General features: G+C 34.1%; 1 protein-coding gene across 1 annotated transcript; it reads left to right on the forward strand.

The window, feature by feature from the left end:
- The first annotated feature begins 281 nt into the window (after nt 1-281).
- LOC101262570 (transmembrane 9 superfamily member 1) lies at nt 282-9,894 on the forward strand. The gene is made up of 12 exons (XM_004248800.5): nt 282-664; nt 3,079-3,268; nt 3,497-3,601; nt 5,292-5,309; nt 5,412-5,506; nt 5,577-5,729; nt 5,910-6,044; nt 6,130-6,296; nt 7,200-7,294; nt 7,632-8,005; nt 8,875-9,148; nt 9,374-9,894. The coding sequence occupies exons 1-12, from the start codon at nt 572-574 to the stop codon at nt 9,439-9,441; spliced, it is 1,767 nt and encodes a 588-aa protein (XP_004248848.1). The 5' UTR covers nt 282-571; the 3' UTR covers nt 9,442-9,894.
- Nucleotides 9,895-13,527: the final 3,633 nt, after the last annotated feature.

The following is a 13,527-nucleotide window of genomic DNA, read 5'->3' on the forward strand; positions in this document are numbered from 1 at the left end:
TTGAAAATTTTATAAAAATTCCTACTCTCTCTTATTTTTAGATACATCACTTTACACAATGTATCAGTCAAATATATCATTATATGTGATTTATTGGGACATATGCGATGTATGAGAACGTCGAGTGATATATCGATACATTGAGTGATGTATTCGAAACGAGACGTGGTGTATTAAAACATTGAACGGTATATCTAAAATGAGAACGCGATATATGAAGACTTTTTGAAATATATCCAACCTTCAGTAAATTTAAGAAATTTTTATAATTTTTTAAAAATAGGAATAAGAGGTAATAACTTTTAAAAGGATGATATCTCATTTAGCCCATTCAAAAAATAAATACACACTTTATCCAAATTATTGTTGTGTCGAGAATAAATCATTATGATGGACTTCATTTTCTTTCTGGTGTATGTAGTGCAATATTTTACTTTTCTATTTTTGTCAAGAAAAAGAAAGTTGTGAAGCAGCTCTACCACAACAGGGGCTACTCTCTTACTCTGGGGAATAAAACCAGGCCGAACGAGTAATCTGAACCGTTGTATCCGTATCTTCGCCGACGATACAGATGCTGCCGACCGCTCCATCACTCTCTCTTGTCCTGTTCCTGGCCGCCTTTATTATCTTTCCGCCTGCGCTTGCTTCCGAGTCCGATCACAAGGTAATAATGTTTCACATATTCTTCATACCAACGCGGAAACTTAATTCTCCTTCATTCTTTGTTTTTCATGGTTGAAATTCGATCACTTTCTTCATGTATTGTTCAGATCTATGGGGATATTGATTACTTGTGCGTCATGTTATAATTTCTGAGCCATTATAGATTAGATTTGAGTAGGTATCAATTGGATATATAAATCTTCTATATTCATTCAAAATCTAGTTTCATCAAAACTTCTCTTTTGGACTTAGATAGTTAGATGTTACTATATGGTTTATCCCGGCATGCAGATTTTCTTAAATACCTCCAAGCGAAGTCTAAATGGGAACAATGAATGAAAGTAAATACCTTTTTCTTCTAAAGAAAGATAATGTGTTGGCTGTACATCTTAATTAACTTTACACATCTTAGAATTTCATTATGCTGATTTTTCACGAGAAATTTATCTTTGTAAGCATTACATCTGTCTGACTGTAACCGACTGCTACCTAGTACTGAAGTAAAGTTTCTAATAAGTGTTCAGAATGATTGCGTGTGCATGCAGTAGCTTAGGCAGGATTTTGTGCAAGCAGTGTCGATCTATTGTCAAAATGCAATTTGTATACATGTTTGGATTTGAAGCAATGGGGTTTTAGCGGTTAACTTCTTAACCGGAGTTGATGTTTACTTTTTTTTATTTTCCAAGTTGTATAGGACTACTGTATATGCATATGGGAAATATTATTTACGTCCTGGTTGAAGGTGTCTCCTCCATCGTGTGATGGATAGGGGGATTTGACGATGATTGATAATTATCAGTTGCTAAAATTTTGTGAACAACCACTGAAATGAAGAAAATACGAGATATTTTTACAAAATCTAATGCGTCCTAAACGGTCCGCGACAACTTTTCGGCCTATATGACTTTGTTGGTTATTCTGAATAAGGGACACTGTCAACTCCATTTTGATCTTGTCATGTTATTTTTGCCTTCTAAGTAAGTACATGATAAAGACACGTTGAATGTTAGTAAAGTTTAGGTGATGCCACTAAATTTGCATGTTTAGAGGTACAGGTTATTAGAAGGAAGACAACACTATCCCAAAAGTTGAAACCTTCTAGTCGGATTAGTTTGCTTCATACAGTTGGTTGTAGCGGTGCTCAAAGTTTATTTATTTATTTTTTGAGAACCTTGATGTTTGGGCCAGCTTGGTTAAAATCTGGGAGCATTCTATACACTTTGTGTTTTCTTCTGGTAATTTTCTTATTATCCCCCTCATGAAGATATTTCAATTTCTCAAAGTACTCCCTAAACCCATTTCTAGTATTCAAAAGAGTGTCTTTTTCCCATAAATATAAAAACGATAGGAGGATTATATACATGCAAACTTAGCGATATTTTATAATTTTTTATAGCAATGGTGTTCAGGCAGCTTGCGTGCACCTTGACTATTCCACTGTTTCCTTACTACCTCTGTAGAAAAGGTACTACATAATCTGACACTAAGACAGACTAAGGCAGATGAGAAAATGTCACCTATCATTTTTTGTCTCTGCTGCAATTTAAACCTGGTCGCCCATGGTTTTCACCTTCTTCCTAGATTGCTAGGCCAAACCCTTGGGTGCAAAGAACATCATAATCAGTAAAGAGAAGTTCTTTTTGCAGACATACAAAAGCTGCAAAATAACTTAGCAAAGGAAAAAAGTTAGCAAGAAAAGGGCTGCTCGCTGGCAATGGTATTTCACATAAAGTCATTTTTTGTGCTAAATGGCAATATTGCTGGATAGCAGCATATTGTGGAGGTGCATTTTTCTCATGATAATTACCACACCCACTGTCCCATTCTTTACTGGGTGATTCTATTTTAATGATTATACCTGCTAATTTGAACATATGCCCTTTATTCTACAGTGTTATGGAGTATATGATTTTTTTCTTCATCAAAAAGAAGGTATATGATCTTAGATCTATTGTACAGAAGGGATTATGGTTCTTTTCACAGTTCATTCTATTGATCTATTCTATTGCTTATTTCTGTCAATTGGACTATTGTAGTATGATGCGTTTTAAATTTTCTGATTTCTTTTCTCTCTTTAGTTTGTCTATCTTTGCACGGGTGTTCGTAAGATGTTATACTTTATTGTATTTTTAGCTTATGCTTTTCTGCAATACAGGTTTGCCTACTTCCTTGCTCCATGGTTTGTTCTTTTATGCTAATACTGGGAGATGATACATCTCTTAGAATGTTACCTTTCTCAAAAAAAGAAGAAAATAAACCTCTTACAATAAAGAAAATATATATTTTGGAAACTTCGCTAGGTATTAATGAATGCACCAGTAAAGTGAACAAATCAGTACACCTACTTATATTTTTTTGACCAACTATTTTTAATATGAAATTGCTTTTCTCTGATCCCTATGCTTTCTTCAACAGTATCAAGCAGATGATCCGGTTACCCTCTGGGTGAATAAAGTTGGGCCATATAATAACCCACAGGAAACATACAACTATTACAGCCTTCCATTCTGTCATGCATCTGGTAATACTCACAAATGGGGTGGCCTTGGTGAAGTTTTAGGTGGAAATGAGCTTATCGATAGTCAGATTGACCTAAGGTTTCAAAGTATGTGAATCTCTTTTGATTTCAATTACTAGTTTTCTTTTTCTTGTTTGATTTGAGTTGCATGGCTGGGCTGAGGGTCTATCGACTATCAAATAACCTCTCTACCTTTACAAATTAGTGAAGGTAGTGCTAAGGTCAACATAAACACCACCCTTCCCAAATCCCACTTGTGGGATTACGCTGGGTATGTTTGTTATTGAGTTAACATGGACTATTCTAATTTGATAGAAAATGTGGACAAGGGTAGCATTTGTGAACTTGAGCTTGATGAGATGAAGGTTAAGCAATTCAAGGATGCTATTGAAAACAATTACTGGTCTGAATTCTTTATTGGTAAGTTGCAAATTTTGTTCTTTTTGATATATTTTAAAATTATATAGCTACTGGTAATATTGAGTTTTGTCTGCACCATAGCACAAAACTTCCAATAAAAGTTTGAAATGAGATGGCATATAAAACATATTGCACAATCAAAGTTGTCAAAGATTGGATTTTTTTCTAGTTAGTACTTCTATTATTCCAACACTGATCATAAGTATTTTGTTAATTTATTTTGGTAGAAGTCCGTGAAATATTCCAAAAAGTACATCTTTTGTTCAGTCATATGTTACATCGTGCACTAAGTATTGTTGCTGATCTACATTTAGAATAATCTATGGATGGTTTTCATGGAAACGAAATAAAGAAAGATCGTAGATGGTTTTACAGATAGGTGATTGGTGTAACGTATATGCTGCTAAAACTTTGTTATTACTTACCAAATTAGAATATTAATTATATCCTAAAGCTTTTTGATGGGCACTGGGAAGTTAATTTAGCTTTGTTTGTCTTCTCGTCAGTAAAGAATTGAGATTGGTTTTTAAAACCGTTTTGGGATTTTTAGGCAAGATAGCGATCACAAATTTTGTTGTAGACTGCAAACAAATACAAGTTACTTTGTCAAAGAGGTAGGTGTTGCTTGGAAATGGTACAACATAATGCATAAAATCTTAGAAAACTGTCCTATTCAACATAGACACTGGTCTAAAGCATTGTCTCAAAATGCTCTTACATTGTACCAAAAATGCATTACAAAATATGAACATTGCTTAGTTTTCCAAGAGCTTTAAATCCTATCCCAAGGTCACACAATTTGACGATCAAGGGTTTACTCAAAGGGCAAGATGTAATCTATGAATTTCTATGTTTGTATGACATGTTACTCTATAAAAAGGACAATGCATGAAGTAGGCGTACTTCATTTCATGATATAAAGTATTCTTGAGATGCACTTGTGCTTGAAGCTTGGTGAGTGACAGGTTAAGCAGTAGTTGGCACATCAGTACAGGTACCAAGGTACTAAGGCGAGCACATGGCTTCTGTACAGGAGAGGACTTCACCAATTAGTAAATATTGATCAAAAAATAATATCTTAATTGCTTGGTAACGTTATTGATGAACCTGTTAGTGACTGGAAGTAGGAAATTAGAAATTATAATACTATAAGATTGGTCATTAAATCTAGATTAGGAATTAAAAACTGCAACTTGGAAAAATTAAAAAAGATTTTAAGAAATTGACTTGGGTTTTGCTACAGGTTTTAATTAAAATTTAAAGTTGCAGCTTTCAATTTATTTGTTCAATTGTGTTCCTATAGTTATTGCTGTGGGGAGAATGTGATATGTTTTTAATTTTCGATGGAACCTTTGCTCTCCAACTGAGGAGATATGTTTCTTTTGTTTATGAAGTGACATTGGTGAGACTTCAGCTGTTTGTGGTTTTAACGTCTTAAGAGATGGATTTCTTTAGCAACTTCTTCTGGCATATTATAAAGTTTCCTTCCTTCTTCTCTTTGTATTTGCAACATCCCTGTTGAATTCATGTTGACTTTGCTTTTCTTGATTTGTGCCTTTTTTTTCCCAGCACTGTTTCATTGTTCTGTTGACTGTCTTATAGAAGGATTGTTTATTTTACTTTCTAATTATCCATTTTGCTTGTTTTGACTTTTATCTTCTTTTGCCTCCGGTCGAATGTCTTTTTCCAGATGACCTGCCTTTATGGGGTATGTGCTCTCCTAGCTTTCTCTCCTTCTCTTGCAAATTTCCTTTTCTTACTTGATGTATGGGTAAGTGGTTCTGCTTTGTGCTTTATTTTGGTGTTTTAGGTTTTGTTGGTGAGCTACATACCGACAGAATCAGTGATAACAAGCATGTGCTTTACACACATAAGAATATTAATATTAAATACAACAAGGACCAGGTTGGTGTCTTTGTTTATTTCACCTATGTATCCTGTCTGCATATTGACGTGCCTGGTTTCTTTCTTGCAGATCATTCATGTTAATCTCTCTCAGGAGAGCCCAAAGCCTTTGGAAGCTGGAAGAACATTGGACATGACATATTCTGTCAAATGGGAACCTACCAATATCACTTTTGCTCATCGTTTTGACGTATACTTGGACTACCCATTTTTTGAGCATCAGGTAGATTTTAGCTTGAGGCATTATTTCTTCAAGCAAACTTACTATACCTTTTTTGTTTTGTATCACTAGATCTAGATCAATTTAAAGTTATAAAATCCTCACGTGTTCAATGTGGCATAGAGAAATTCATTATCGTGCTTGAATTTCATATTGGTTATAATTGTAATATTCACTCTGCAGATCCATTGGTTCTCCATATTTAATTCCTTCATGATGGTCATCTTCCTTACTGGTTTGGTGTCTATGATTTTGATGAGGACACTGAGGAATGATTATGCCAAGTATGCTCGGGAAGATGATGATCTCGAAACCCTGGTAAAGACTTGATGCTGAAGAACCTTGTGTTTAACTAAGGCTTGAATAGGCTTTATGTCCTATAACGTTAATGTTATTGTCTCAGGAAAGAGATGTTAGTGAAGAGTCTGGTTGGAAACTTGTTCATGGGGATGTGTTTCGACCTCCTCATTATCTAGCGCTAATTTCAGCTCTTGTTGGTACTGGGGCACAACTTGCACTGCTTGTTCTCCTAGTCATTCTGTTTGCAATTGTGGGGACATTATATATTGGGTATGCCGGAGCACTTGACATTATTTTTTAAAATCCTAACAGCATGTATACATTTCCGAATTCAAATACATCAACCCATTTGCCTAGCACATGCTATCTAATTGCCTTAGCCGAAATTGCATCTGCCCAACACTTCAGAATATTTAGCCTGCTTCCAACACTTGGTTTTATTCCTTCAATTCTGCCAACTCTTGCTGACACTTGAATCAACTTTGTCTTGCCATCGTCAAGTCCTGCATCCTTGCCTTGTCAAGCCAATACACTGTCTTTCCTTGCCGATGCCACTGCTCACACATACACCCCAAAGGTGGACATATGCCTGTGTTTGCCTTTGCACATCCTAGCTGCCTTGCCCACAGTCAAGCATCTTGAACGCTTTGCTGCACACCAACACTTCGCTGCACAGCTGCACTATTTATCCGCACACATGCCAAGCCCAATGCCCAAATCCTTGCCATGCCAGTCTGACGTTGCTTTGTTAGACTAGGGGTCTAACACTATCCAACCTATTGATGATTCGTGTTGGGACAGGAAATAATGACGTCATATATGTTGGCAGTGCATGAAACACATAATTAATCAGAGTCAGTTTTATCCCTAGTGGAAGGTACTGAGACTGCCACCTTTCTATCCTCTTCTCACACTTCTCAATCACCCCATTCCAGATTTCCATAGACTTGAATTTTTCCCCCAAAGACATAGCCAAGTACGTGGTTGGTAGGACACCCACTTCACCTCCAAGACTGTTGTTACTCTTTCTAGTTCCATTTATTTTAACTAACTCCATGTATATGCTACGTTGACAGAATTATCAGCTTAAACTGCATTGTTTTTCTTTTTTTTTTTTGGGTGGGGGAAGGGGAGGAAAGCTTAAATGTCACGTGCATATTATTTTTTTTGCAGGAGAGGAGCTATTGTCACAACTTTCATAGTATGCTATGCTTTGACATCATTCATTTCAGGCTATGTTAGTGGTGCAATGTACTCACGGAATGGTGGTATATGCTCTTGCTTATCTATATTTATGCATACAAGCCACTACTTTTGCCTAACGTCTTCTTTATGGCTTGCCATTTTTTGTTCATCTGACTAACAAAGTACAGATGAACAGAATATTTTGCCTTCATATTTGTTAGTGTACACTGTAGACATTTCTGGTACCAACATTATCTGGTGCACAGCTTTTATTTCCTTGTATATTAGGTTCACTCTGTGTGTAATCTATGGATATATAAAGTATTTCATTTGGTTTACTATGTATATATTTGCTTAAACCATGTTACTCTGTCTGAATGTCTACATAGAATTGTCATGGTGTTTGGTTCCTAATTGCAGGGAAAAGCTGGATCAAATCTATGATTCTTACAGCGTCACTTTTACCCTTTTTATGCTTTGGGATTGGCTTTATTCTGAACACAATTGCAATATTTTATGGGTCTCTAGCAGCCATTCCCTTTGGTACTATGGTAGTTGTCTTTGTCATCTGGGCCTTCATTTCCTTCCCCCTGGCTCTTCTTGGTACTGTTTTTGGGAGAAACTGGAGTGGCGCTCCAAACAATCCATGCCGTGTCAAGACCATACCTCGGCCTATTCCCGAAAAGAAGTGGTATCTGACACCATCTGTAGTTTCCTTGATGGGAGGATTGCTGCCATTTGGAAGCATATTTATTGAGATGTATTTTGTCTTCACCTCCTTCTGGAATTACAAGGTAAAGTCTAACCTTCTGCGAGGTTTACAAACACTGAGTCACTTGGTATAACAATCTGAAGGGGAAGAGTTGACAGATGTAGATACAAAGAACTTGAATACAATTCTTCAATTGATTAGGAATTGTTTCTAATGAATATGAATATGAAATGACTTATGGATTCAAAATACAATGAGGGGTCCTCCTCCCTTTGGTCTGACTGTTTGCTTGTTCGTTTCAGCTAGTTCATTGTGTTTCATCTGCCACCCCACCGATAAGGAGTAATTGGGTAATTGGAAGGGGAATCCGTTAAATATTGAGAACCTTCTTAATGGTGGGGGTAATTTTTTTTAGCCATATAGTATAATGGAGGATAGATGTGACCATTATATTGAAGTAGAGGGGTAAAATTGTCCCTTTATTAAATGTTCTGGAGAAGAACTGGAAAAAATTACATAGGATGATGACAAGTTCATTGCTTCTGGACAGACAGATATTACATTCCTTTAGGTGTATTCAGTTTATTTATTGTACCTACAGAATAGTTTTTTTTTTTTTTTGTGCTTTTGCACATTTTATTTGTCTAACTCTTCATCAGATGCTCCTACTTCATTTCATTCCTTCCCTCCCCGAGTATGGAGGGCAAAGAAAAGGGGGAGAGGATCATCCTTTTTTCATCCTTGGCTAGTATGGGAAAGGACAAACAGCTAAGGGATTTGAACGTACTCCTTTTATATCATATGTTGTAATTTGCATTTGTCAACTTTTTAAATTGAAGAAGAATATATGCCTCTTATTAGGTAGTGGCATTATGCAGTTTTCTGTGGAGCTGCTGGGCTTTTGCAAAATTTGAAGTCATTGCTAATCTCTTCTATTGTGTTCTTTTACAGGTATACTATGTGTATGGATTTATGCTTCTGGTGTTTCTGATCCTCATTATTGTTACGGTCTGCGTGACTATTGTGGGAACATATTTCCTACTAAATGCTGAAAATTATCATTGGCAGTGGACTTCGTTTTCCTCAGCTGCCTCTACCGCTGTCTATGTATACCTGTACTCTGTATATTATTATTATGTGAAGACTAAGATGTCAGGGTTCTTTCAGACCAGCTTCTACTTTGGCTATACACTGATGTTTTGTCTTGGCTTAGGGATTCTCTGCGGTGAGTATATCAGTTCCAGTTTTAAAGACCGTTCATGTGATATTGTGTTTGACTAGACGTTTGTGATGATTTACGTCAACTGTTATATCTGTCTTATCGCTCTGGACAAGGATGCATCTATTAATAAATTTCTTTCTTTATGTTGCTTGTGAGGAACTAGTGCAGCAATTTTATTTTGTTTTATGCTGTTCTAATCAACTACATCATAATGTCATCTATGTTCAGGAGCTGTTGGATTTTTGGGCTCTAACCTATTTGTGAGGAGGATTTATAGAAACATCAAATGTGACTGATTTTCTTTGGAAGGATAGAGTTCAATGTCCTTATTTACGTGGTCAGTGGCTGTGAGGTCAAGAAGAGTATCAAGTATCTTCATGGGGTTATTCAGTCAACTGCTGGTAAGCCCCTCTGCCAGGAATCATCGGAGCCTGAAAGTTTTCCTTTGGGCTGTAAGAGATTTTTCTTTTCTTTTGTACTTGTAATTAGAAAGATTAGATAGTTTGAGGCATTCAAGGCTAGCTTTTAAGATTGTCATTTAGCAATTTTGGACGCTCCAAAGTAGTAATCCTTCCATTGTTATAAATTATTTTGCTGCAAAGGAATGAGACGCAGGTTAGTTTTCTCGTTAGTGGGCAAGTTAGAACCATGATTTGGATGGATAATTATACATTGTGCAGGAACTCAGATTTCCATCTTCCATCTCTAATTGATAAAAAGATGCTCAAAAAGGTTTTCACTTTTCACAAGTCCCTGTATACTGGTTAACTGCAATACAAACAAACCCCCTTAATTTTTTGTTTGCTCTCTTAGGCTTCACTATGGTGGCAGGGATGCACCAACGTTGTTGACTTACCTAGACTTTGGTGCGACTCTGCATTCACTTGGTACCATTGGTTATACAATTGTTCAACTCAGCATATTTATTACGCGACACAATGACGAATTTACCTTCTATAACTTGTGATCTGTCCATGAAAATACAAATTGAGAGGAAGGCTGCACGCTCTAAGCTCCATGCATGATATGTATCAAATTATGTATTAAACAAGTGTTGAAAAAAGTATGAATAATGCAATATGATGTAAAAAAAAAAATACAAATCAAATTACATTTTCACCATTTAAATAAATAGGTGAAATAATAAAGACATTTAAAAATCACCATTCGCTCGTATATTTGAAAAAAATTATATTTATGCGTCAATTGGATGTACTATATCAAGTCAACATCAATTGAAATTGAAATAATTAAGCAACAAAACATTATCACAGACCACAGTCCACAACTATCCTTCTCACTTGCTTGTACCCCTGTTAATATGGGCTAGAATCATTGGATGGTCTAATTCGTGATCTAATAGAGTTGAGCTATGATTTTTAAAACTCATTTAAGAAAAGAGTTTTTTTAGCCTGGTCTGAATAGGCCTGCTGATTTGTGGGGCTTAAGAAATATGAGTTGGATCGGCTCGTACGCCAAATAAAAATCAATAAAAACATAGAGTATTAAAAATAACAAGAGTTCAAACTCAAAATCTACTTGATGTTTTGAATATTAATATTCAAATACGAAACTATGTACTACATAAAATAAAAATTCCCTAAAATTTCTAAGTAATCACTATGTAGGCTGTAGCCAAAATGATATTGTTATATTTTGTGTTATATTATGATCACTGAACACAATTAAGTTAATATTTCTATTTATCTATTTATACTTTACTTGAAATAGTAAAAGATAATTTTATTTGCGGATTTGATTAGTAGGTAGTAGGGATGGGATGTACAAAATCAAATCGAAAACTGATCAAATCATAAACCGAGTCAAACCGAAAAAACTCGACTAGTGGTTGGTTTGACTTGATTTGGTATTGAAAAAAATTCGGATTATGTTTGGGTTGGTTTGGTTTTAACTAAAAAGAAACAACCCGAGACTAAACCAACCCGATATTATATATATAATTTAAAAATTATATTTTATACATAAAAATATTTACTTTGACATGATTTTAAAAATATTTACTTTGATATGATTTTAAAAATATTTCTTACACTTTTTTCATAGTTTTTATCTTTTAGTATATTATTTCAAGTTTGAAACATAGAGTTCTGAATGGTTCAATAAATATCATAGTCCACACATGTTGATAATTATAAGAAAGCTTAAATAAAAAATTAAATTAATACTAATGCAAAAAGAAAATTAATTAAATACTAAAAATGACAATAATATTGAATATTTGTTCTTTAGTTTTACATTGGTTTAGACAATTCAAATATATAATCTAATTTTAATTTCCTTTATATTTAGTCATGTAACTAATACATATTAAACTTATTTAATATGATTTAGTACTTTTAAATTATGATCATTTTCATTATGACTTGTTAATTTGCAATATTTATTTTACGCGATTTCATTATTATTATTATTTTGTTGGGATATTTTAGTGTCATTAGTCATATCATATTTTGTGTTATTTTCTTAAGAGACACCTTAGATAATTGTATTTTGGTATGACTAAAGAAATAAGGAAAAAACTCTGAAAAATACTCCAACTTTGACTGAAATTGTTGTTACAATACCAAACTGTATAGATGACCTTTTACCCCCCTGAACTATTTAATAGTGTATTTTAAAAGAATATATATGCCCACGTGTTACTATTAATAATTACGCAATATTTTTTATATCTAAGGAGTTAGTGTTACTACCTATCAGGGGTGTAACTATTAACTCATTGATGACTTAAGTCAATTTTTCGTCAGTTTTTTCATAATTTTGTAATTTTTATTTTAAAAAACCAACAAATTCATCAGTTAGACATTGATTTGCTTCTAAAAAACGATAAGTAGTGGTTAGGTTGTAGCAACACTAAATAAAAAAAGATGATAACATTCAACTAAATCCAATTGTAACTCCATTAACATTCACTAAAGCAACAATTAAGCACATTCAAGAATAATTGATAAGTTAAACTGTTCCAAGATGTTTTGATGATCTCCTCACAAATGCAAGAATCCGATCCTCTAAAGAGTGTGCTCTTCCAGGTCTATGTGCTATACATCTGGAAAGCTGTCGCATAAGAGGTTGGTGAGGTCGTCAGTCTACCACACCATTCAAAATGGACAAGGTTGTTTGTCCAACGGTTAATACTTCTTTATGATTGATATATTCAACTCACAAACAATAAATTAACTCATTCATTCAAAAGAGAGAAAATTCAAGCTTTAACTAAACAACAAGGGACCTCATAGACTGACGATTTTCTTTCTGAACTGTTGTTATTTTGATTTCTTTTATTTGTGCTTAAAATGTAGGATTCGTTTCACTTTGATAGAAATGTTTCAAAACTTGTGTCATTGTAAACGCACAGTTAAGAGTAAACTTGTATCTTACTAGAATAGTCTATATTAATCGAGAGAATTATTATTGTGAGCAATACAAGCATTTCTCTGGCCCGTTTAAGTAATAGGAGTTATTTCTTAGTGCGAGATTAGAAGGTTAATCTCATTAATTGTGGTGTAAACTGTGTTTTGCTTGCTTGAGAAGTGAAAATAGTTTGAAAAATCTTGTGAGGCAAATTGTGATTTTACTCTCTTGAGCAAAAAGGTTTCCAAGTAAAAGTGATGTGTCTCTGAATTACTTTTTGCATTTAATTTTTTACATCAATACTGTGTAAAGGACCTGGTCCTATTGTAGTTAATTGACGCATACATTCCAACAAGTGGTATTAGAGCTTGACTTTTCTATTTCGTTAACACCAAGAAAAGAAAAAAGATCATGAAGGATAGGATGCCCCAGCAACCTTGAAGAAGGTCATTCCACCACTAGACCACATTGATTCAACGGATGATTTTATGGATGGTGGAAAACACACATGCATGACTAGAGAAAATGACATACATAGTCCCTTACTATAAGAGTAGGTCTAAAATGGTCCCTTAACAATACACTTAACATATTTAGTCCTTTAACTATTCAAAAATTTATCAAATTTGGTCCCTTAACTATATACTTACTGATTTTAGTCCCTTAAAAATACTTACCGATTATAGTCCTTTAAATATTTAAAAGCTTTTCAGGTTTGGTCTTTATCCATTTTTAAGACAAATAACTTATGTTTATATTAATGAAAATCTTCTTGAAATAAAATCTTCAACATATATTTTTAAGTTGTTTCTCTATCCCAGCCTTTTTTTCTTCAAACTACTCTTATGAAAAGAACAATAAAGTCAATGATTCAAAATAAAATTAATAAAGGAAGAAGATATAAGTCCTATTTTATTCAATGTGGACTATAAAATTAAGCATATAATGTTGTTAATGGCTTAAATTCACACTTGAATATGTTAATTAGTGCGAATTTTATTTAATTTATT

Source organism: Solanum lycopersicum, chromosome 10 (assembly GCF_036512215.1).
Source record: "Solanum lycopersicum chromosome 10, SLM_r2.1".
NCBI classification, from domain to species: domain Eukaryota; kingdom Viridiplantae; phylum Streptophyta; class Magnoliopsida; order Solanales; family Solanaceae; genus Solanum; species Solanum lycopersicum.

Bases quoted from the DNA above. Each gene is read 5' to 3' on its own strand.
- LOC101262570 (XM_004248800.5), top strand. From the start codon at position 572: ATGCTGCCGACCGCTCCATCACTCTCTCTTGTCCTGTTCCTGGCCGCC. The intron at 6,297-7,199 runs GTATGCCGGAGC...TTTTTTTTGCAG, and splicing joins GTGGGGACATTATATATTGG to GAGAGGAGCTATTGTCACAA. The intron at 9,149-9,373 runs GTGAGTATATCA...ATCTATGTTCAG, and splicing joins TGGCTTAGGGATTCTCTGCG to GAGCTGTTGGATTTTTGGGC.